At 46.3% G+C, this 26,495-nt stretch overlaps 1 protein-coding gene across 2 annotated transcripts in view; it reads left to right on the top strand.

The window, feature by feature from the left end:
- The window catches only part of LOC138265473 (transient receptor potential cation channel subfamily V member 6-like), a 298,739-nt gene that overhangs the window by 191,152 nt on the left and 81,092 nt on the right, over nt 1-26,495 (top strand). For both annotated transcript variants that reach the window (XM_069213213.1, XM_069213215.1), the window contains one exon: nt 725-801. In XM_069213213.1, the coding sequence (XP_069069314.1) occupies nt 725-801 (77 nt within the window). The remainder of the gene's footprint in view (nt 1-724; nt 802-26,495) is intronic.

The raw sequence follows: 26,495 nt of genomic DNA on the forward strand, positions 1-26,495 counted from the left end.
AGGGAAGAAACTTTTCTTCCACAAGACTGCACTCCGCAGTGAGTTTTTTTTTTTCTTTTCTGGATACCATCTTCTGATTCAAGGTGCATTTTATAGACTGAAAACATGCGCACCTCTTATTAACACTAGAATTGCCTAATGCCCAAATTGAACATTTTAGGATTAGGACACCTACTTGACAGTGCAAATGGAACAATTCCGGGGTTGCATCAATCTGCCACTTCCTGATGCTCAGGGGGCAGGCGATTCAGTGATCCCTATGTTATCTTTTCAATACTAGTGTTTTTACCTTACCTACAGCAATAACAATGTCCCGGTGAATTTTATGCTAATAACACATATGGACATTGTGGATATTACATTTTGGTTGAATGAATCAATTAATACAATCAGCTCGGCTAAATGTTTCTGGAGATGTTGAGCGGCTCAACTCTCTATCACAGCCTTTAACTAGCCTTCTGTCTGGCTGATCATAGCCCATCAGTTGTTCACGAGTCCACAGAGAAGAAATACTTGATCAACTGTTTCATTGGAAAAATATAATTACAATTTAAATTAATCTATAATTACATTCCTGTTGCTTCTCTACATTTTGTAACGATATTTTCTACTGTCTAGAAGCCGTTACAAATAAATTGCTCTCAGGATAACCGAAAGTGTACTTTATGAAGAAGGATGGCAGGGTATAAAAACATTGTAATCTGACCATATTTGCTTGTTTTAGATCCCACGCATTTATCGAAGAGGGCTAGCACACTTATTTGGAACCACAATAACTGGCGGACCGTTTCACACAATCATGTAAGTAAATGCTTTAACAATTAGTGTAGTATTCGTGCAATTTTCTGTGAGTTCTAAACCACCTTATTATTCTACTTAAATACAAACCTGAAAGTGCATCAAAAAATCTCTGGATTTACTTTGTTCCCTCGCGACCTTGAGTAACCTTTTAGCACTATTAACATCTAAGCACTGTTTTCACATTTAGGCACATATTTATACTTTTTGACGCAAACCAGCGCTGACGCTGGTTTGCGTCAAAAGTTTTACCGCCGACTAACACCATTCCTACGCGCCGTGCGGGCGCCATATTTAAGGATTGACGTTAGCCGGCACTGCGGGATGGTCAGAGTAAAAAAAAAATACTCAAACCAGGCAGCGCCGGCGTAGGGGAAAATGGGGGTTGTGCGTCAAAAAAAGGTGCAAGTCAGGTTTGAGTAAAAAATCATGGCTCAAACCGGACTTGAGCCATTTTTTGGCACCCAACCCCCATTGAAATGACTCCTGTCTTAGCAAAGACAGGAGTCATGCCTGCTCGCCCAATGGCCATGCCCCGGGGTCTTCTGTCCCCTGGGCATGGCCATTGGGCACAGTGGCATCTAGGGGGCCCAAATTAGGCCCCCCTATGCCACTTTAAAAAAAAAAAAAATAATACTTACCTGAACTTACCTGTACTTACCTGGGATGGGTCCCCCCATCCATGGGGGTCCTCCAGGGGTGGGCGAGGGTGGCAGGGGGTCGCAGGGGGCAGGGAAGGGCACCTGTGGACTGCTACCATGGTTAGAGACCATGGAAGTGAGCCCACACGTCCCTTAACGCCTGCCCTCACCCAGGCGTTAAAAACGGCTCACATCAGGCTGGGCGACGTTTTTTAAGGCCCCCCTCCTCCTGTGCATCAAAATGACGCAGGAGTATAAATAAGGTGCACAGGCCTTAAAGTCATTTTTTGGGTGGGAACGCCTACCTTGCATGTCATTAATCCAAGGCGGTTTCCCGCATCCCAAAAATTACGCACACAGAGGAATTTTGACGTCCACTGGGTCGGGCGTCCAAGTATAAATATGGGACAAGGTTTGCGCTGAATGTGCGTCAACATTTTTGACGCACATTCGGCGCAAACACAGTTTAAATATGCCCCTTAATCTTTAAAAAATAATGGGGGTTATTCTAACTTTGGAGGAGGTGTTAATCCGTCCCAAAAGTGACGGAAAAGTGACGGATTTACCACCAGCCGTATTACGAGTCCATTATATCCTATGGAACTCGTAATACGGCTGGTGGTATATCCGTCACTTTACCGTCACTTTTGGGACGGATTAACACTCCTCCAAAGTTAGAATAACCCCCAATATCTCTACTTCTACTGATTGGAATTTTGTTGTTTTGGTCATGTTTCTAAACTGGTGTTGAGTCTTTTTAAGGTGTTTTCATAATAATACTTTGTGCGTGTTGCACAAATTCTTTACACATTGCCTCTTACGTTAAGCCCTATTGCTCTGTACCGAACTAACAGAGGGTGTACAGGCTAATTTAGGGAGTGTAGCTTACTTACCCTTACTAGGAGGTCCCTACTTCGGCAGGGTGCAAATCTCTACCAACTAGAGAACTCATTTCTAACATTGGTGTTCGACTGTGAGGATAGGACTAGACCAATTCAAAACAATTGTCTCTGATCACCATTGGCATTTTTCCCTACTTTTTTCAATTTTCATTTTTCATTTTTCAATTTTCTGTGATTGCCATGTTTTCCTTTTTACTCTAAATCATGTCCTTGGTTGGAGGTTCTGCATCTGCACCTGCTAGCGAAACTTGAGGGTTACATGGTGGCCAAGCTCAAAGATTTCTGAAAGGATTTTGAGCTTCCTGTAAAGAGCAGCACCAAGAAGGTGGAACTGCCAAAGGCACTGAGAGCCTATTCAAAAGCCAATGCTGCATTGAAAGAGACCTCTGAGGAGAATGAGGCTGAGGAAGAGCTGGATGTGTAGAATGATTTGGATCAGGGCCTGAGAGGAGGCCTTGGGCAGCTGTCTGTGGAGGAGGACAGCAACTTACTTCCAGGAATGAGGGCACCTTCCATGGCAGGGAGCAGCATGTCATCCAAAGGCCTGTCCCAGTGGACTTGGAGGACAGGAGGGAGGAGAGGAAATAAAAAATGGAGCTGGCTAAGCTTAAATTGGAGAAAGAGATGGTGGTGAAGAGATTTGCCATGGAGGAGAAGAAAATGATGTTTGCTCAGGAGTTGAACCTGAGAGTCCTGGACATAAGAAACCTAACTGACGGGTCCAGCAACAGCAATAATAGTGGCAGGATACCTACAGTGCCTGCATGTGAGTCCAGCTACCATATCCCAAAAGATATGGTGCCCAGTTACAGTGTGGAGGATGATATAGATAAATGATTGGCATTCTCTGAAGTGGCTTTGAAAGTGTACAGGGTCTCGCCGGAGTCCTGGGGACGTAGTCTTTGTCAGTACTTGCCCACAGGGGGAGGGACACACTCCTCACATAGGAGATGGAAGACCAGCCCAACTACCCTGTCATGAAGGCCATTTTAGTCAGAAAGTTTTCGGTTGACACCTGAGAAGTATAGACAGTTCAGGGCCAGTTACAAACTTGCCACCCAAAGTTGGGTAGATTTTGCTGTATTATGCTGGTAAAGCGCTGAAGTACTGGGTGAGGAGCAGCAAGGATGATCATTTTGAAAGGTTGTACAACTTTCTTTTGAAGGAGCACATTCTTGATAATTGTTTTCCAGAACTGCACCAACATCTGGTGGATATCAAGCTGACTGACTCCAAGAAGCTAGCTGAGGAAGCAGACATCTGGGTCAGCACCAGAGTGTCCAAGAATGTATATGGGAGGGACTCTCAAAAGGGGGTCAGTGTCCCCAACAGAAAAAAGACAGAGGAGATAAAAAAGGATTTCTCTAAAGGCCCCCAAAACAACTAACAGGGGAAAGGGTCTGATTCTTCTTCCCAATCTGGCCACCAGAAACAAAATTACCCTGACAAAAGCCAGCAGCCCAAAACTCCCAAGTGCTATGAGTGCAGACACTACAAGGGGATTTCAGGTTTCCAAAAAGAGCACAGCTTCCCACTGGAGGTAAGAACCCAGGGTTGGTTACCATAGTACTAGAGGAGGAGTTTTTCCCAGTTAATGGGGGGGAGTTCAGTGTTCCTGGGTGATGTTGAGAAGATTCTTAAGATCACATGCCATCACATTTTACAAAGTATAGGCAATGGGTCACCATGAATGGGCAAGGTGTTGAGGCTCTGTGAGACACAGGTGACAGCATGACTATGAAAAGTTGTCAGCTGGTGTCCCCAGAGGAGGTGATTCTCCATGCATTCCACCAAGTTTGCTTGGTGGCTGACAAAAGAGAGGGTCAATATCCTGTGGCCTGTATTCCATTTGAGTGGGTGGGGGTTCAGGACCTCTGAAGGTTGCTGTGTGCGCTGCCATGCCTGTGGATTGTTAGTTGGGTATTGACCTAGAGTCTACTATTAGGAAAGAAGTGAAACTCAAGGCTCATGTAGAGATGTTGGGGCTAACTGATTGGATCTGTGCTACCACACGTCCATGGCTGCCAGGTATGGGAGACAAAATGGGCTGGAGCATGAAACAATGGCCTAGCCAGCAGCTAAAAATGGGAAAGGCAGAGAGCCTGGGAAACCAGCCCCGGTGTGTACCCCTAGTGAGATAGATGGGGCACCTGCAGTGGCTCCCACTGAGTCCACTGTAGAAAGCACTGCTCCCATTGGTCACCTGCCTACACCTGTTGACTGGCATGTTGAATGAGGACCCACCATGAAGGACTTCTGTAGGGCACAGAGGGAGTGAACAAGCCTTGAGGGCAAGAGGAAACAGGACAAAGCCCAAAAAGCAGGTGATGTCTCTGGGAGCTATCACATCTACTGGGAGGACAACTTCCTTTACAGTGAGCCTAAGGTTCCTGTCCAGGGGACAATAAGGGTCCTGGGCATCCTCCAGATGCTACAGGGACTTCCTACTGGAGCTGGCCCATGAGATTCACCTGGCAGGACACTTGGGCCAAGACAAGGCCTTTGCAAGGCTTGTCCCCCACTTCTATTGGCCTAACATCAGTACTTCCTCAGACTCATTCTGCAGGACCTGTGTTACCAGCCAGGCTAGTGGGAAAACAGGGAAAACGCTAAACGCTCCCCTGGAACCACTACATGTCATTAGCACCCCTTTTCAAAGAGTGGGCATCAACATTCTTGGGCCTATGGATGCCTACACTTCTTATGGTCACAGGTTCATCCTGGTACTGGTGAATTATGCCACCCTGTACCCAGAGGCAATCCCTCTGAGGATCACCAAAATATTGAGTTACAGAAATATTGAGTTTTTAATATTGTGACACATAAATATTGTGTGCAAAAATATAACTGACAGAAATATCAATGTTTTAAGGTAAGTAAAGTCGTTTTTTAAGTTTCTTCATGTGTTTAAGTAATATTTTAATTGTCTACATTTAATATCGTTTGCGTATTGTTAATATTTTTAAATATAGTTTATAATTTTAAGTTATGTAGATTTTTAATGTAATTTTAAAATAGCAATTTATAGTGTTATAGTGGGCTGTGAGGTGTGTATGGGATACAGGATGAGAAGTTAATTATGTATAATTAATGTATATATTTTAAAGTAAAAATAATCCTTTATTATTAAGTATGGAAACTGTGTAAATATTTTTTAGTTATTTTTTAGGTGTGGATTGTTGGGTTTGTAGGGGGTATAAGGTGGGCACTTAATTAAATAATACATTATTAATTATTATTTATTTATAATTAATTTATTAATTAAGTAATTATGTAGATTGTGTAAATATATTTTAATGTACGACTATACTGTGGGAATTTAATGAAATTATTATTGAATAACATTTTTTCCTATATTCGTTAATTAAACAATGTATAATTATTGTAATGAATTGTTTTTAATGCATATATTTAATTTTATGTTAATAGGTTTATAATTTAATGAAAATAACACCTGTATTAAAATAAGGTATGTGTTTGAAGTGAAATACTTTCCCTACTGTCGCACAGACTGGAGTGGGAATAGTTAATTTTATCCCTCCTGAGTCCAACCTTTTCCTTACTGTTGCACGGACTGGAGTGGGAATAGAACATTTTACCTTTCCTGAGTCCAACTTTTTCCCTAATGTTGCACAGACTAGAGTGGGAATAGTAAATTGTACCTCTCCTGAGTCCAACGCTTGCCGTACTGTTGCACCAACTGGAGTGGGAATAGTAAATTTTACCTCTCCAGAGTTGAAAACGTTCCTTACTGTTGCACCGATTGGAGTGGTAATAGTACATATAACTCCTCCTAAATTCAACTTTTTCCCTAATGTTGCACAGACTAGAGTGGGAATAGTACATTTTACTCTTGAGTCCAACACTTTTCCTACTGTTGCACCCACTGGAATAGGAATAGCAAATTCTACCCTCCTGAGTCCAAACACTTTCCCTACTGTTGCACTGTTGTAGTGGGAATAGTACATTTTACCCCTTCTGAGCCTGAGCCTACACTTTCCCTACTGTTGCACTGACTACATTGGGAATGGTAAATTTTACCCTTCCAGAATCCAACACTTTCTTTACTGTTGCACCAACTGGAGTGGGAATAGTAAATTTTACCCCTCCTGGGTCCAACACTTCCCTTACTGTTGCACAAACTAGAGTGGGATTAGTAAATATTACTTCTCCTGAGTTCAAAGCTTTTCCTATTGTTTCACTGACTGGAGTGGGAATAGTAAATTTTACCTCTCCTGAGTCCAGTGCTTTCCCTACTGCTGCCCAGATTATAGTGGGAATATTACATTTTACCCCTCCCAAGTCCAATGCTTTCCCTACTGTTGCACCGACTGGAGTGGGAATAGTAAATTTTGCCCCTCCTGAGTCCAGCGCTTTCTCTACTGTTGCAAAGACTGGAGTAGGAATAGTAAATGTTACCCCTCCTGAGTCCAACGCTTTACCTACTGTCGCAAAGCCTGGAGTGGGAATAGTAAATTTGACCCCTCTTGAGTCCAGCGCTTTCCGTACTGTTGCACAGAGTGGACTGCGAATATTATATGCATTATTCCCAGAAATTTATGGTTTTGTTTACATTGTTTAAAATTATATTATTAATATGTTTCTGTGAAGTTTTTTTTTTAATTAGTAATGTTTGTAATATATAATATATTTTAGTGAAGTGCATTTTTTTAATTGTTCACTTTTATTATGTGTAATAAAATTGGTATGGTACTTTAATTTTTTACAGTTTATTATATACATTTAAAATATATACATTAAATTATAAATTACAACAATTATTATTTATTGAAATAGTAGTTTTACATTATATATGTGTGGATAAACATATGCATATACATATATATATATATGTTTTTGTGCATATATTTATATATACTTTTACATTGTTTAAGTATGTTTAAATTACATTAAATTACTGTTCCATGTTAATATTTTAAATTTTTACTATTTTCAACTATATATATATATAAATATATTTATATATATATTTTTTTTTTAAACAATAATTTTGTCTATATTTTTCGATATTAGTGTAAAATGATTTTTTTTCAATATTTTTGCATTTTCAGTTATAAGTATAGGAAAATGATATTTTTGTGCTTGATATTTTTGACACAATATTTCTGTATCACAATATTTAACGTTTCGATATTTTATCAGTGAACCATGCCAAGGGGCCTTATGGGGATTTTTACCCAAGCGGGTTTCTCCAAGGAAGTAGTGTTTGACAGGGGACCAACTTTATGTCTGCATATATGCAGCCCTTGTGGAAAGAGTGTGCAGTAACGTGAAAGTTTACCACCCCTTACCACCTAAAACAAATGGGCTTGTTGAAAGGTTCAATAAGACCCTAAAAGACATGATTAAAAGTCAGCCTCAGGAAAAAGTGTGCTATCCCCTTGCTCTGCCTGTTGTTTTCCTACAGGGAGATACCACAGAAGGGAGTGGGCTTCAGCATCTTTGAGATTCTATATGGACACCCTGTTAGAGGACCTCTCAGTTTGGTGAAGGAGGGGTGGAAGCAAGCTCTCAAGAGGTTCCTCAGGGTCTACTAAACTACATGCTGACTTTCTGAAGCCAAATGGCTAAGTTGTGGAAGATTCTGACAACTTAGAAGCCAATCAGACTGTGGTGAAGGAATGGTATGACTAAAATTCTAGTGGAGGTACAGCCTGGGCAAAAGGTGTGGGTCATGGACCCCATGGAGTCCAGTGCCCTTCAGGACTGATAGACTGGGCTCTACGAGATGACTGAGAAGAATGGAAAGGCCACCTACATGGTGGGCCTTGGACCCCCAGGCCACCCCACAGGGTTCTTCATATCAATCGTCTCAACCCACACTTTGAGAGGCCTGAACTCACCAAGCTCTGATGAGGCTGAGGAGGAGGATGGCTATAGTGAACCTCTCCTTTACCTCTGAGCCTCCAAAGAGAAGGATTGGTTTGTGGAAGAAGTAATCCTTTACCTCACCCTGGCTCCTGATCAGCAGAGGGACTGTCACTAAGAGTACTACGCTCTTTTCTTCCTGACTCCTGGTATTACCCACCTGTGTACCCATGATGTGGACACAAGGACAACCTCTCTGTCAAGAATAAATCTTGCAGGTTGCCAGAAAAGGTGAGGACCAGCATCAAGAGTGAGGTCTCTAAGATGCTGGAGACAGGGGCGATAGAACACTCCAGAAGCCCCTGGTGCAGTACTGTGGTTCTGGTACCAAAAGCTGCCACACGGGGCACCACACAAGGGAATTGAGTTCTCTGTGGATTATAGAGGGCTAAACTCTGTAACAAAGACTGATGCCCACCCCATCCCCCAGGGGGATGAGCTCATTGACAGGTTAGGGAGTGTTCTGTACTTAAGTACCTCTGATCTTACATTGGGATACTGGCAAATCGCCCTAACAGTAGGAGCCAAGGAGACGTACGCCTTCTCCACTCCAGGGGGCCACTATCAGTTTAGAGTGATGCCCTTTGGATTAAAAGACACTCCTGCCACCTTCTGGAGGCTGGTAAAACAGATCCTTGCTGAGTTGGAGGCCTTCTCAGCCTATCTGGATGAAATAGCGGTCTTCAGTAGCAGCTGGGAGGACCACCTCTTTCACCTCTGGGAAGTGCTTCAGGCCCTGCAACAGGCAGGCCTGACTATCAAGGCCAGTAAGTGCCAGATAGGACAGGGGTCAGTGTTGTACGTAAGACACCTGGTGGTCAGGAGGAAAGTGTAGCCCTTCCAGGCCAAGATTGAGACTTTCATGGCCTAAAAGCCCCCCCAAGCTCCAGACTGCAGACAGAGCATTTGTGGGCCTCACTGGGTACTTTTGGATGTTTGTCAAGGGATATGGCACCATTATTGCCTCCTTGACAGAGTTGACTTCTAAGAAGCAGCCCAGAAATGTGATTTGGACAAAGGCATACCAAAAAGCATTTGACTCCCTACAGCAAGCCATGTGCACAGCCCCTGTGCTCAGGGCTCCTGACTTCTGCAAGGTGTTTATCATTCAAACAGGTGCCTCAGAGCTTGGCGTAGGGGCAGTTTTATCACAGTTCAATGAAGAAGGCCTGGACCACCTGCAGCCTTTATCTCTAGGAGGCTACTTACCTGGTAACAGAGGTGGAGTGCTATTGAGAGAGAAGCTTTTGCTGTGGTTTGGGCCCTGAAGAAGTTGAGGCCATACCTGTTTGGCACTCACTTCCTGATTCAGAATGACCACAGGCACCTCAGGTGGCACATGCAAATGAGGGGTGAAAATCTGTTTAGGTAGTTCATTTTCCTACGGGGTATGGACTTCAGAGTGGAACACAGACCTCGGGTAGACCATGCTAATGCTGGTGGCCTATCTAGGTTTTTCTGACCTAGTGATAAGATCTCCCTAGAGGTTGGTTATCACTCCTCATGTTCAGCTGGGGGGGACACATGTTAGACCTTCCTTACTGAGAGTGGTCTGACCTCATACTTTTTGCCTCCCCCTGCTGTTTTAGCTTTCTTTTTTGTTGGCCTTAGGACTCTGAGCTCTTTGCCACTGCTAACCAGTGATACAGTGCATGTACTTCTCCCCTAAAAATTATATCAATGGTGTATCTTCACTTGGCATGTTTGATTTACTTATAAGTCCCTTGTAAAGTGGTATCCCATATACCCAGGGCCTGTAAATTAAATGCTTCTAGTGGGCTTGCATCACTGATTGTGTCACCCACTTAAGTATCCCTGCCACTTCCACTTGGCATTTAAAACCTCTTGCCAAGCCTTCAACTCCCCTTTCATTACATATCTGTCACCCCTAAGTTATCCTCAGTGGTGTGGATCGGCGGCGAGCCTCTCCTCTTACTTCGGATCAGCCACAACGGGCACCTCCTTGGCCCCGCACCTGTAGTCTTTAACGCCAACACTTTGCTCTATCCAAGATACTTTTTTAGCTGGACCTGTTTCTGTCCTGTAGCCAGTCTGCCCTCCATTGTGGTCAGCCTGAACTTTGGATTTACCTTGTTCCGTCTCACCCTTGAGAACCTTTTAGAGCTATTACCTTCTAAGCACTGCTTTCACATTTAATCCTTAAAAATGTATATGATGACTTCTACTGATGGAATTTTTGTCATTTTGGTCTTGTTTGTCTCAGATAAATATTCTCTATTTGTCTAAACTGGTGTGGAGTCTTTTTGTGGTACTTTCTTTGTGTTACCATGTGTGTGTGTGTTGCACAAATACTTTACACATTGGCTCTTAAGTTAAGCCTGACTGCTCTGTGCTGACCTACAAGAGGGTGGCTACAGGTTAATTTAGGAAGTGTAACTTAAGTACACTGACTAGGATTGTGGTCCCTACGTGGACAGGGTGAAAATCTCTGCCAAACAGAGACTGCATTTTCAACAATCGGCATTCAGCTTTATAAAAAATTGTATGTTGCTTTGCTTACTACTAAGTGCAGAGATTTAGTAAAGAGTTTAAAAAATGAAGAGGAAAAGGTGTGACAATCATGAATAACAAATCCCCAGAGAAACCTGCAGCATCAAGAACTACAGAGCTGAGATGTGTTCAAGGAAGAAGGAGAGCCTTTGAGTGAAGCAATTTTTGGAGGAAGAGGAGTGCAGCAGTGATTTCAGTACTTGAAGTTCATAGGACAGGCTACCTCATGCTAACACCCAGGCCTACTTCACAGAATAGATCTCTGTCCAAGGTCATTGCTCGCTATGTTTAATTTTCTGGGAAACTTCAAAGTACATCCACTGTAACATGAACTATACCGATAGGGGTATATTTAATGGCGCCGTTACTGTCACTTTTTTTGTTGCTCCAGCAGCACAGACTACATAATCATATCTATGAAGGTGCACAAAGCTAATTTGCATGGCCTTGTAGATATGGAGTAAGGCAAGGAAGTGCAAGTTGCTATGTTGCCTTGCTGTGCGCCAGGGAGGCGTTCCGCAGGTGTTGTGGTGGAATTTCCCATGTCACATACATGGATTTTGATGCTGCCCCAGTTTTACAAAATCACGTAAACCTGGGGAAGCACCAAAACCCTACGTGTCACAGAGGTGAGGCATAACGAGGAGACATATCTTTATTTCTCCTCTTTTATCCCTCTTTTCTAAGAGTGCTGCATTCTGCAGCACACGTAGAAAGGGGAAAACACTTCTCTGGATTGTTTTTGTGCAGGAACATGCCCCTTCCTGCACAAAAACAGTCTTGCATGCAATGGAGGCACCCCTGCACCATGGCACAAGGGTGTCTGCATTGGTGCTAGGCTCAGGGCCACTCATACAGGGGGAAATTACAGGAATGTACAGTATTGCATAAATACCATGCATTCCTACCCTTTCACTTTGGTACAGGGCAGCACAGCAAGATGATTTGCTGCAACTACAAGAGTAACCCAGAGCGAATCTTGAGAGAGGGAAACATGGCAGTCAGCTAGTCACGCTGACCGTGGGTCTCCTACCCTCTCCCAGCCTGTCGCCTGAATCTGCACTTCACCTGAGAGCGCACACGTCGGATGGGTGTCCCAAGGCAGGGGGATCCCTCCATGGGGGCTGAGGCTTCGCCATGCTTTCCCTCACTGTTACCCTCGCGCTGGCCCCAGGCAGCTTGGCTGATCTGCCGGAACAGAGAGGCGGCGGCCAGACTGTGCTTCCAGGGCGGCCGGGAAGAGTCAGCACAGGTTCATTCATGGCTCTGTCTTGGCTGGAACAAGAGTTGGGAGGGGAGCTGCCCAGGTTGAACATCTCTGCATGACCCACAGGCATCCATCGGGGCCTGGGGCCAGGACACGGCAGCAGGGGCAGAAATTACAGCTATCCAAGCCCAGTTTGGACCACCTGGACCCCCATTAGCCTCAGCTCACCTATTGTCAGGCACGGGCCACGGGTTAAGTGAGCTGTTAAAGGTAAGCCCCCCAACTTATTATTATCGTCACCATTAGTTTATGAGGGAGGGGCGCCTTTCAAAGTAACCATGCTCCACTGACTAAAAATACTAAAGAAATATGGGACATAGCAAGACTTACTACCAGGAGAATTAAAATCACTCCCTCGCTTAGATCCTTTTTTAAGGTACAAGACCATATCAACCCCCTTACTCAATAGAGTATGTCTACCTCCATAGCATGGAAGACATTAAGGTAGGAGCACCATCCACCCCGCTGGACTCACTGCAAACCCCCGTCACCCAAGAAATAGGACACGGCTTAGTTGGGGGGGGCACATAACCGCAGGAGGCAGAGGTTGTACGAAGCAGCACAGCCCACATTGATACTCTACTTCAGTCATTATTGCAAAAGATGAGACAAGTTCGCTGTATCAGAGTCTAACCAGGCTAAAATTCAGGTGGTTTGCAATGGTCTTTTTTTTTTTTAAATCTGTTTATTAAGCATAACATTCACATACCAGTACATTGGCTGTTAACCCCTTAGCTGCTGGGCCTTTTCCCCCCCAGTGCTGAGCCCTTTTTTGGCTATTTGGGGTAGTTCGCGCTTAGGGCTTCATAACTTTTTGTCCACATAAGCTAACCACGCCAAATTTGCGTCCTTTTTTTCCAACATCCTAGGGATTCTAATGGTACCCAGAGTTTGTGGTTTACCCTGGAGGAGACCAAGAAAATAGCCAAAATACAGTGAAAATTTTGTTTTTTCCAAAAAAATGGGAAAAAAGGGCTGCCGAAGAAGGCTTGTGGTTTTTTCCCTGAAAATGCCATCAACCAAGGGTTTCTGGTGCTGAAATCACTATCTTCCCACCTTTCAGGAACGGGCAGACTTGAATCAGAAAACCGAATTTTTCAACACAAATTTGGCATTTTACTGGGACATACCCCATTTCTACTATATTTGGTGCTTTCAGCCTCCTTCCAGTTAGTGACAGGAATGGGTGTGAAACCAATGCTGGATCCCGGAATGCTAAACATTTCTGAAAACTAGACAAAATTCTGAATTCAGCAAGGGGTCATTTGTGTAGATCCTACAAGGTTTTCCTACAGAAAATAACAGCTGAAATAAAAAAATATTGAAATTGAGCTGAAAACAACAGCCATTTTTCTTTATGTTTTACTCTGTAACTTTTTCCTGCGATGTCAGATTTCTGAAAGCAATATACCGTTTTGTCTGCTGGACTCTTCTGGTTGCGGGGATATAAAGGGCTTGTAGGTTCATCAAGAACCCTAGGTACCCAGAGCCAATAAATAAGCTGCACCCTGCAGTTGGTTTTCATTCTATACTGGGTATACAGCAATTCATTTGCTGAAATATGAAGAGTGAAAAAGAGGTATCAAGAAAACCTTTGCATTTCCAAAATGGGATCAAGATAAGGTTTTGAGGAGCAGTGGTTATTTGCACATCGCTGAATTCCGAGGTGCCCATACTAGCATGTGAATTGCAGGGCATTTCTCAAATAGACGTCTTTTTTACACACTCTCTTATATTTGGAAGGAAAAAATGTAGAGAAAGATAAGGGGCAATAACACTTGTTTTGCTATTCTGTGTTCCCCCAAGTCTCCCGATAAAAATGATACCTCACTTGTGTGGGTAGGCCTAGTGCCCGCGACAGGAAATGCCCCAAAACACAACATGGACACATCCTATTTTTTTTATAGAAAACACAGCTGTTTTTTCCAAAGTGCCTACCTGTAGATTTTGGCCTCTAGCTCAGCCGGCACATAGGGAAACCTACCAAACCTGTGCATTTCTGAAAACTAGAGACCTAGGGGAATCCAAGGAGGGGTGACTTGCGGGGCTCGGACCAGGTTCTGTTACCCAGAATCCTTTGCAAACCTCAAAAAGTGGCTAAAAAAAACAAGTTTTCCTCACATTTCGGTGACAGAAAGTTCTGGAATCTGAGAGGAGCCACAAATTTCCTTCCACCCGGCGTTCCCCCAAGTCTCCCGATAAAAATGATACCTCACTTGTGTGGGTAGGCCTAGCGCCCGCGACAGGAAACGCCCCAAAGCGCAACGTGGACACATCAAAACTTTTGGAAGAAAACAGAGGTGTTTTTTGAGAAGTGCCTACCTGTAGATTTTGGCCTCTAGCTCAGCCGGCACCTAGGGAAACCTACCAAACCTGTGCATTTCTGAAAACTAGAGACCTAGGGCAATCCAAGGAGGGGTGACTCGCGGGGCTCGGACCAGGTTCTGTTACCCAGAATCCTTTGCAAACCTCAAAAAGTGGCTAAAAAAACAAGTTTTCCTCACATTTCGGTGACAGAAAGTTCTGGAATCTGAGAGGAGCCACAAATTTCCTTCCACCCGGCGTTCCCCCAAGTCTCCCGATAAAAATGATACCTCACTTGTGTGGGTAGGCCTAGCGCCCGCGACAGGAAACGCCCCAAAGCGCAACGTGGACACATCAAAATTTTTGGAAGACAACAGAGGTGTTTTTTGAGAAGTGCCTACCTGTAGATTTTGGCCTCTAGCTCAGCCGGCACCTAGGGAAACCTACCAAACCTGTGCATTTCTGAAAACTAGAGACCTAGGGCAATCCAAGGAGGGGTGACTCGCGGGGCTCGGACCAGGTTCTGTTACCCAGAATCCTTTGCAAACCTCAAAAAGTGGCTAAAAAAACAAGTTTTCCTCACATTTCGGTGACAGAAAGTTCTGGAATCTGAGAGGAGCCACAAATTTCCTTCCACCCAGCGTTCCCCCAAGTCTCCCGATAAAAATGATACCTCACTTGTGTGGGTAGGCCTAGCGCCCGCGACAGGAAACGCCCCAAAGCGCAACGTGGACACATCAAAATTTTTGGAAGAAAACAGAGGTGTTTTTTGAGAAGTGCCTACCTGTAGATTTTGGCCTCTAGCTCAGCCGGCACCTAGGGAAACCTACCAAACCTGTGCATTTCTGAAAACTAGAGACCTAGGGCAATCCAAGGAGGGGTGACTCGCGGGGCTCGGACCAGGTTCTGTTACCCAGAATCCTTTGCAAACCTCAAAAAGTGGCTAAAAAAACAAGTTTTCCTCACATTTCGGTGACAGAAAGTTCTGGAATCTGAGAGGAGCCACAAATTTCCTTCCACCCGGCGTTCCCCCAAGTCTCCCGATAAAAATGATACCTCACTTGTGTGGGTAGGCCTAGCGCCCGCGACAGGAAACGCCCCAAAGCGCAACGTGGACACATCAAAATTTTTGGAAGAAAACAGAGGTGTTTTTTGAGAAGTGCCTACCTGTAGATTTTGGCCTGTAGCTCAGCCGGCACCTAGGGAAACCTACCAAACCTGTGCATTTCTGAAAACTAGAGACCTAGGGCAATCCAAGGAGGGGTGACTCGCGGGGCTCGGACCAGGTTCTGTTACCCAGAATCCTTTGCAAACCTCAAAAAGTGGCTAAAAAAACAAGTTTTCCTCAGATTTCGGTGACAGAAAGTTCTGGAATCTGAGAGGAGCCACAAATTTCCTTCCACCCGGCGTTCCCCCAAGTCTCCTGATAAAAATGATACCTCACTTGTGTGGGTAGGCCTAGCGCCCGCGACAGGAAACGCCCCAAAGCGCAACGTGGACACATCAAAATTTTTGGAAGAAAACAGAGGTGTTTTTTGAGAAGTGCCTACCTGTAGATTTTGGCCTCTAGCTCAGCCGGCACCTAGGGAAACCTACCAAACCTGTGCATTTCTGAAAACTAGAGACCTAGGGCAATACAAGGAGGGGTGACTCGCGGGGCTCGGACCAGGTTCTGTTACCCACAATCCTTTGCAAACCTCAAAAAGTGGCTAAAAAAACAAGTTTTCCTCACATTTCGGTGACAGAAAGTTCTGGAATCTGAGAGGAGCCACAAATTTCCTTCCACCCGGCGTTCCCCTAAGTCTCCCGATAAAAATGATACCTCACTTGCCTAGCGCCCGCGACAGGAAATGCCCCAAAACAGAACGTGGACACATCACATTTTTTCATAGAAAACAGTGCCTACCTGTGGATTTTGGCCTCTAGCTCAGCCGGCACCTGGGGAAACCTAGCAAACCAGCACATTTTTGTAAACTAGAAACCCAGGGGAATCCAAGATGAGGTGACTTGTGGGGCTCGGACCAGGTTCTGTTACCCAGAATCCTTTGCAAACCTCAAAATGTGGCTAAAATACCACGTTTTCCACACATTTCGGTGACAGAAAGTTCTGGAATCTGAGGGGAGCCACAAATTTCCTTCCACCCAGCGTTCCCCCAAGTCTCCCGATAAATATGATACCTCACTTGTGTGGTTAGGCCTGGTGCCTGCGACAGGAATAGATCACACAACGGTCAATGTTGGTCCTTACGTGAGGCAGCTGTTGACCCTGGGGTGATCCATTCCTGACACAGGCACTAGGTGTAGGCACTCAAGTGGGGTAGTGTTTTTATCAGGACAGGTGAGGAGTCACTGGGTGGTAGGAATGTTGTGGATCCCAGCATATTCCTGTAGTTTGTGTGACAGAAATGCGAGAAAAATAGAGTTTTTTCTCAACATTTCAGCTTTGCAGGGTATTCTGGGTAAGAAAACTTTGGGGAATCCACACAAGTCACACCTCTGTGGACTCCCCCGAATGTCTAGTTTCCAGAAATGTTTGGGTTTAGTGTGTTTCTCTATATGGCCGCCGAATCCAGGACCAAAAACACAGGTGCCTGCCTTACAAAACCAGTTTGTTTTGCCATAGACAATTTTGATGTCTCCACAATATGATTTGGGTGGTGGAATTTGGGGCTGAACTAAATTGGTGAGCTCCCAAGAGAGCACTCTCTCTCTGCTTGCCGCCGCATTCACCTGCTCTCTGGGTTGGCCTAACCCACTATTACCCAGTTGCACGAACAGCTTGCGAAGGGACAGCAGGACTGTCCTCATCACCTCCCTCATAATGTACTGGAAGAGGAGTTTTCGAATGGGACTCCTCTGACTGAAAAATCACTCCCAGAGTCTGCGCCATTGTCCTATCCCTCAGATGCTGTCTCAGTATCTGATGTCTCAGTCTCTGATCCTATGTCAGAGCGGTCCTCTATAACCCGAGTGCAGGCAGCAGTCATCCATCAAGATGCCATCTCTGCTATTGGCTAAACTGTTGCTCTAAAACACTAGCCTACGTAGACAGTCACAAAATCGATGGTGTGTGTGAGATACGTGCAACAGTAGAGGCCACCTTACCTGCGCTTCTTCCCTCAATCAGCACGTACTTTCAAGACACTCAAAAAACACCTTGTCACATACCATTCGTCACAGTCTTTAGCACCTCCTGCGCCCAGTCCAACAATCATTATTGGTGCTCCCACTCCCTCCTCCTCGGATTCCCTCATTACCACCCAGCAAAAGTGCCCTTCATCTCTCCATAGACTTTACTAATGTACTCAGCTATTTACATAAAATACAGATGTGCTCTTTGCAGTAGGCATATAAACCTTCTGCGCTTCTTTATGGCACTAAAACTGCCACTAGACAAGTCGGACCCTTTTCCCCCCAGGGAAACCACACACATATTGACAAAAGTGATGTATATATGACAGCCAACCACCTGAAACTCAACTCAAGCAAAACCGAAATAATCCTCTTTGGCCCTCACCAAAAAAACCTGGGACCCCCCATGGTGGCCCACCACGCAAGGCCCTGCACCCACCCCCGCCAACTACGCACGCAACCTCAGCATCATCCTAGACTCCTCCCTCTCTATGACCCAACAAATCAACGCTCTTACCTCCTCATGCTTCAACAAACTCCGTATACTGAAAAACATTAAAATGGATCCCCACAGAGACCAGAAAAACTGTCACTCACGCACTCATCAGCAGCAGGCTTGATTACAGAAACGCCCTCTACGCCGGCACCACTCTAAAACTCAAGTGCAAACTACACGCATCCAGAACTCAGCAGCACGACTCATCCTCGACCTCCACCGACACGAACACATCTCTCCACACCTCAAATCCCTCCACTGGCTCCCCATTGACAAAAGGATCACCTTCAAGATCCTCATCCTCACACACAAATCACTCCACAACACAGGCCCTGCCTACCTCAACGAGAGTCACCTTCCACACCCCCACACGAAACGTCCGTTCAGCTGACCTCTCTCTCGCCTCTGACCCCCGCATCAAACACACCACCACCGGGGGCAGATCCTTCTCCTACATTGCACCCAAAACATGGAACGCACTCACAACCCACATTCGCAAGACCCAAAACCTACTTCTTTTCAGGAAGGGCCTCAAAACCTGGCTTTTTGAACAGTGAACCTCCTAGCCCCTTTCCCTCCCCCCCGTTCCCCCCCCAGCGCCTTGAGACCCTCACAGGTGAGTAGCGCGCTTTATAAATCTCTTTGATACAGATCTACCAATATATATATATATATAAATATATATCTACATAGATATATCTATAGATATATCCATGTACCTAGATATATCTATCTACATAGATATATATATATAGATATATACATATATTTTTTTTTAGTTGTTGTATGGTTTCCTTGGGGGCCAAAATGGCCCCCAGGGAAACCCTACAACATCTAAAAAAAAAATTGCCACGGGCGACCCCCTGTCATTTCATTGTTTTTTTTTTTTTTTTTTTTTTTTTTTTTTTTTTAAATCCCCTGGGGGGGGGGGGGGGCGCGATCACGCCCCCCCCCCCCCCCCCTCCCCAGGGGGCACCTACCTTTTTATTTTTTTCGGAAAATTATCCGGGGGGGGGGGGCGGCCCGTTTTCCGGGGGGGGGGCTGCCCCCCAAAAGTGAAATCCCTGGTGTCTAGTGGGGTTTCCTGGCCCCCGATCGCAGCTGTGCTGCGATCGGGGGCCAGGAAACCGTTTCAGAAGGCCTCATAAGAAAGGGGAGACTCTCCCCTTTCTTACGAGGCCTTCTGAAACTGTTTCTGGCCCCCGATCGCAGCACAGCTGCGATCGGGGGCCAGAAACAGTTTCAGAAGGCCTCGTAAGAAAGGGGAGAGTCTCCCCTTTCTTATGAGGCCTTTTCAAAATGTTTCCTGACCCCCCCGATCGCAGCTGTGCTGCGATCGGGGGAGCCAGGAAACCTGAAAGTGTTTCCTAGCCCCCGATCGCAGCACAGCTGCGACCGGGGGCCAGGAAACACTTTCAGGAAGGCCTCGTAAGAAAGGGGAGTGTCTCCCCTTTCTTACGAGGCCTTCCTGAAAGTGTTTCCTGGCCCCCGATCGCAGCTGTGCTGCGATCGGGGGCCAGGAAACACTTTCAGGAAGGCCTCGTAAGAAAGGGGAGACTCTCCCCTTTCTTACGAGGCCTTCCCGAACGTGAAAAAGGCCGTTTTCCCCATGAAAGCAGGAAGCGGCCGCAAGGCTGCTTCCTGCTTTCATGGGGAAAACACCTTTGCAACGTCAGCGCGCCTCGCGGCGCGCTGACGTCACAAAGGGGCGGGTGGGGGGCGGGGGGAGACACGGTAGCTTCCGTGTCTCCCGGGGGGGGAAAAAAAATAAAAAAAAAATCCTCGGGTGCGACGCACCCGAGGATTTATTAATGCCCTTCCTGGTGTCGGCCACTGGTCGTGACCCGCACCAGGGAGGGTGTGTGGGCGTCGGCCAGTGGCCGACGCCCGCACCTAAGCGGTTAATGAATTATCGAATTGTTTGCCTACATATATAAACTTGCACGGCCTTATTACATAGTGACTTGTATGAAAGAGAGAAAAGAGAAATCAAACTATAAACAAACATAAGATATTGCTAACAGAGCAAAAAAAAAAAAAAAAGAGACATTCAGCTTAAATACTGTACGACAACTACTTGCCAAGTAACAATGCAGCTAAGCGCGGTTAATGTCATTTATGATATTTGCTACCTCTGACAGAGGTAAGGAGAGGTTAGAGGAAGGAGTACAGCTGATATATGTAAGTGTGTGTAGAGCGGAGGACAGAAGTGGGACGAGGATTATGTTTTGCGGATTGCAACGGGATGCTAAGCAGAATTGGCATTGAATGAGCTGGGTTTGACCTGCGTAAAGTCTTGCACGCAGTGAAAACAGCCTGGTGTGTTACGTTAATACTTTGAGGATAAGAATGAGAATGCCAGCAATGACAACAAATGAGATTGAGGCAGTTCAAGTATCATGCTGACCGTATCCACCTGGCTGTAAGAGTTATGTATGGTGCACTATTCACGGGGGGTGCAAGTCATCACGCGCTTCTATTGCCACCACGAAGGTGTTCCAGATTTCGGGGCCTCCTCGATGAGACCTTTGCGTTGTAGTAAATTGAGTGTCTGTGCCTCGGCCTGTGAGCGACTGTGTAGGTCTCGTAGCCAAACCAGGTGGGATGGGACATGTGGAGCCTTCCAATGTGTTGCAATCAGACGTTTGAAGACAACAAACGCTAGGTCTATGAATCTGTGTATCTGTTTATCTCCTCTAGTACGGTGACGTACGCCCAATAAGCAGGACTCTGGTGTGGGGGATAATGCAAGGGATGAGATGTCTGCTGTGACGTCTGTGACGCGGTGCCAGGCCGAGTTTATTGAGTGGCAGCTCCAAACCATGTGGTAAAAGTCGGCTGCTGGGGTAGCGCATCTTGGACATGTCGGAGTTGTGTTCGGGTATATTCTTAGAATGCGGGCTGGGGATAAGTAAGAGTGGTGGATATAATTGAATTGGGTGTAACGTAAGCGAGGATTCCGGGATATTGATTTGATCGTTGCAAGAGCTGCGATCCAGGTTTTTTGTGGTAATGGTGAAGAAAGGACCATGTCCCAGCGTGCCTTAGCGTGCGGCAGGGTGGTACAGACTGCTGCTAATAGTATTTTGTATATTTTAGTTATTGTTCCTTTTGCGCTACCTATTGTAAGGATAGTGGTGAGCAATGGGGACTCAGGAGGTTCGTCATTGCCGAGACCCCAAAGCTTATTTAGCAGCCGTTTAATGGCGCTGTATGTCAAAAAGGCCCCATTGTGCATCACCCCGGCAGACACCAGTTCCGTAAAGGAGTACAGCGCGGAATTGGAGTATAGATCGCCCACCTTCAGTGTATTTATGTCACGTGTGTTATGATGTGTTGAAATAATTTGGGTGCCCGGCAATTGAAACAGCGGTAGCAAGGGTGAGTAAGGGGGGGAGGGGGCCTTGCCCTGGACATATCTGCGCCAACAAAAGCGAGCTGCCTCCATCAGTATGAGTTTCGAGGATAGGGAGTGAGGGGTAGATAACAATGTAGGCAGCAGCCCTTGCGGGACCATACATGACTGCAGCATTACGCCCTCCGTGGAAGGGACATCACGAAGCCATGCAGACAGCCACGACAATTGTGCGGCTGCGTAGTATCTTTCAAGGTTGGGCATGCCCAGCCCGCCCATTTCCTGCGGATGTTGTGTTATGGTCAGCGCTACTCTGCGTCTATCTTTGCCCCATAGTAGGTCGGTTAGTATTGAATGCAATTTACTAAAGAAGGAGCGTGGCAGGCACACTGGAAGGGCAGTGAAATAATATAGGAACCTCGGGAGGATAAGCATCTTGGCTATTGCTACCCGGCCCATCGGGGATAAGGGGAGTGAGCTCCAGAATGGTATCGAGCTGCGGATGGAGCTCAATACTCTGTCAATGTTGCCCTCTTTTAGATCTATAATAGAATGATAAATCTGCACCCCGAGGTATTTAATGGTTGTATGTGACCACGGTAGTTTATACTGCGGTAGTGTTGTATGTGTGTCAGCCGGGATGGAGACAAGAGGGAAGATACTGGACTTGGACCAGTTGACGTGCAGTCCAGAGGCGAGGGCGAAGGAGTCCAACAATTTCAGCACTTTTGCCAAGGAGGTAGAGTGATTACGCAAGTAAATCAGGGCATCATCTGCATATAGGGATATAATATGATAGGTGTTAGATTCCAGGATGCCCCACATATGTGCGCAGCTGCGTAGTTTAATTGCCAGTGGCTCCATGGCAATGGCAAATAACAAGGGGGACAATGGGCAGCCTTGTCTGGTGCCTCTGCTTATGGGGAATGCTTCGGAAATAATGCGGCCATTTTTTACTCGTGCTGTGGGCTTAGAGTATAGCGTTTTGATCCAGCTGATGAAGCCAGGTCCAAAACCGAACGCCTTGAGTGTGCAAAGAAGATAATTCCAGCTTAGTGTATCAAACGCTTTTTCAATATCTAGGGAGAGGGCGACCGCTTCGGTGTTTGTGTTGCTGTGCATTATATGGAGCAGCCTCCTAATATTTAGGAAGGTGCTCCTACCAGGAATAAAGCCGGATTGGTCTTGATGTATCAGACTTGGTAAGTAGGGGAGGAGCCTATTCGCTAATATTTTCCCTAATAGTTTGCAGTCTGTATTGAGGAGGGAAAGCGGTCTGTATGATTTAACATCAAGGGGGTCCCGACCAGCTTTTGGAAGGACAACTATTAAAGCTTCGCGCATAGAATCTGGCAGTTGTAAGTTATGGTACGCTTCATTGAACACCTCTACGAGCGGGAGTAGGAGATGATTCGCATGGGAGTTAAAGTATTCCACCGGAAGTCCATCCGATCCGGGGGTTTTGCTGCGCGCCATTTGCACCAAAGCTAAGCGCAGTTCTTCAATAGTAATGGGGCCATCCAGAGTAGGGGTATTATCGAGGATAAGTTGGTTTTGAGAGACAAGTTGTAGCATATCAGTTAAGTGTGATTCCGGCGGAGGGGGAGGAGACGTGTAAAGTGTGCGGTAATATATGGAAAAGTCTTCGTTGATGCCTGACTGAGTGTTGACGATAACGTCGGGTTTAGACGTATCGCGCCGATAGTTGTTGGCTGTGAGGGCTGTCGGGTCAGCCAGGCTAATAGTCTACCGGATCTGTCTCCTTCAGCGTGCTGTCTTGCCATATAATGTCTGTAGTCATGTTTGCCTAGTCTGGTGTCTGCTTCGTTATGAGCAGCCCTGAGCGAGTTCAGTGTTGTTAGTATGGACTCGTCCCTGACAACCACATTCTCTGCATTGCGGATTTTTACCTCTAATGTTTGTAGCTCTTTGGTAAGTGCTTTTCTCACCCCCACCGTGGCTGCAAGGCAGTGTCCCCGTATCACCGCTTTATGGGCGTCCCATTCTATAGAGCCGGATGATGTCGTGTTTTTATTTCGCAGGAAGTAATCAGCTAATTTTTTAGCTATATCTGTTTGAAAGGGGGGGTCTAAAAGAGCTTCCGGCTGCAATCGCCATGTTGGTATACGAGTGTGCATGTGACCCCAGGCCGTTGTTACACATAAAGGATTATGATCTGATATAGTGCGCGCTAAGTATTCAGACCTGCACACTTTCTGAATTACAGCTGCGGATACAAAAATCATATCTATTCTGGTATATAACTTGTGTACAGGGGAATAATAAGAGTATTCCCGTTGGGTGGGGTGGGCCGTCCTCCATACCTCCCTCAAGCCGTTATTTAAAGCCCAACTTGCTAGTGCTTGAGAGGCGCGATTGGAAGGAGCTGAGGTAAGCGGGGGGAACGAGCGGTCTGTTTGAGTATCTAAGACACTGTTGAAGTCTCCTCCCCAAACGCATTCCAACGCGGGGTCATTAAGGTTACCAGTAGAAAGTGTGGATAGGAAATCGCGCTGGTTTGCATTTGGGGAGTACAGTGCAACTAGGGCTAAAAGGGACCCATCCAGTATGCCCTCAACTATCAAGTGCCGACCATTTAAGTCACATTGTGTACGAGACACGGTAAATGGGACCCCGGGGGCGATCCAGATCGCCACCCCGCGGGCAAATGATGAAGAAGTTGTGCCATTCAATTGCCCCTTCCATTTCGAGCGCGTGTTTTCTAGCGTAGTTTAAGAGAGATGTGTCTCTTGTAGTAGAGCTATGTGTATCTGATGCCTCTTGAGAAAGGCATAAACCCTTTGTCGCTTCCGTGGAGTTGCCATACCTCTAATATTCCACGTGAGCACCTTGTATTTTACAATGCTTTGATGAGTTTGAGTGGCCATGATATATTTGTGGTTTTCGTGTATCCAAGGGAATGGGTGTCTGCTGACCACGGCATGAAAACATTGTGATGCTCGCTCGCTAAGATTGGGCCGCTGGTGACTACAATATTGTGAGCTGTACTCCTGTTACTATAATAATTATGACATGTACGTTTGCTGCTGCATTTACAATTAACTAGCATGTGACAGAACCAACAACTAAATAGAAAGGTGCACACTAAAACAAAATATAATGACAACTGAATTAAAAGATAGAAATCAATTCCATCAATTGCTGGCTCGAGAGAATGGTCCATATGGAACAGGGGGGCGTCAGGGAGCATTGGTGCAGAGTCATGGGTTTACCCTGCCCGATTCACTTGTGATGCAGAGTGCGCCGCCCAGGGGCACAAACGAAGCACGCGACGTAGTAGGAAGACGTCGACGGCGCCCAGAAGGAGGTGTAGTAGAATTGTGATGCTATCCTCAATTCGTAAGAACAAGTAGAACCCAACTACTTAGCAGATATCGTCCGCTGTGCGTGGTGTGAGGGTAGGACCACGTGTGGATTCAGCTGAGTCAGAGTTTGCATCTTGTTCCTGCTCGACGTCCGCTTGTATAGAGAAAGCAGTTGGTGACGTGTTAACGAATCTGGATGTGGCCCGCAGGAGCCGGGAGCGTTCAGTTTGCGCTTGTTCAGGCGAGGGCTTCGCGCCTTGTTTTTTGCGCTGTCTCCGACCCGGCGTGGAGGAGGGTCTATTGTCTCCCAAAGCATTTGTGTCTAACGGGTCAGCTAGACCCTTGGCATGTAGCCAGGTCCAGGCGTCCTCCGGAGAAGTAAAGAAGAGTGTACGAGTGTCATCTTGTACCCGGAGTCTGGCAGGGAACATCAACGCATACTTAATGTTGTGTTTTCGGAGACATGCCTTAACATGGTAAAAAGAGTTGCGTTTCTTCTGTACTTCTGCTGTAAAATCTGGGTAGGCTGTAATCACAACGTCTTCGAAGCTTACCGGGCCAGATTTGCGGAATAACTGTAGGATAAGGTCTCTGTCACGGTAGTTAAGGAGTCTTACTATAAGCGGACGTGATTGTGAGACAGGTAGGGGAGGCCTACCGGGAATCCTGTGTGCCCTTTCGACAGAAAAGAACTTCGGGATGTTATCTTTGAGAATAGTATCAGTGAGCCATTTCTCTATAAATAGTTCAGCACTGAGGCCCTCGGCCTGCTCGGGGAATCCCACCATACGGATATTGTTGCGGCGAGATCTGCCTTCTGCATCCTCAGCTCTGCGTTTTAAAGAATCCACCTCTGTTGATAAATGAGCTAGTTGCGATTGGAGATCTTTCACGGAGCGGGGGAGGGTTACAGTGTCTTTTTCAAGTTCGGTTACTCTATCAGCTAGTGCGTGTTGGTCAGTGCGAAGTATGTTAAGATCTTCTGTTACCGAACCTATTTTAGCCTCTAGAGTAGTTTTAGTGTCTAGAATGGCTTGTAGTATCTTTTCAAATTGTGATGTGTGTGATTGCAGGGTGAGTTCTAGCTTCTGCAAAGCCACTTGCATGGTGGCGTAGGGCTCTGAGGAGGATGAGGTGGCGTGGTCCATCTTGCCCATAGGTGCTCGTGGGGTTTTTGGTTTGACCATTTGGCAAGTGCGGGAGCGCTTTAGACGTTAGCGTACTGAGAAAGCGCGAAGCAGTGTGTGCGGCCAAGTCAAGTGTCCTGCCAGTTCAGCCTGGGTGTTGAGGAGGAGTAAGGCGAGGACCAAACGAAACTGTAGATGAATAGTAGCCTGGCACATTTACTCTCACTTGTGGATCTTAATAATTACGGTGCTGGTGTGAATTTGTAGGTCTAGTGGGATAGGGGCAGTACACTGTGCAGTATAATGGAGGTTGCAGCTGCACTGGTTATCTTGCGTCCCAAGGGGGGTGATTCATGCGTGTACGCACTACAACTCGATGACTGTCACCGATAGGCTCTTCTCGCGTAAACGGCCAGATCCGCGATGTGTGTAGCAAAGAAGTTCCAGCCGCCGCCGCCCTCACGATATGTCCCACACGGGCTGGCGTGCAATACCAGCGCTCAGTTCCGGGTAGAATCCGCAGTGGCGCCCTCCATCCATGCAGCGCGAACCCGGGCCCCAACGAGAGGAGGCGTATCCCGTGCGGCCCGACCTCCGGGCCGGCCGCGGGACGCCGTGTTGCCACAAGTTAGCGGGGGAGCTCCGGCACGGAGAGCCCCATTAGCTGGGTGACGAACGGGTAAGCCTATTTCGGCCTATTTCGGCAGGGCTTAACCCGATGAAGATGACGCTGTAACGGAGGTGGCC

The sequence above is a fragment of the Pleurodeles waltl genome, chromosome 11 (genome assembly GCF_031143425.1).
Source record: "Pleurodeles waltl isolate 20211129_DDA chromosome 11, aPleWal1.hap1.20221129, whole genome shotgun sequence".
NCBI lineage: Eukaryota > Metazoa > Chordata > Amphibia > Caudata > Salamandridae > Pleurodeles > Pleurodeles waltl.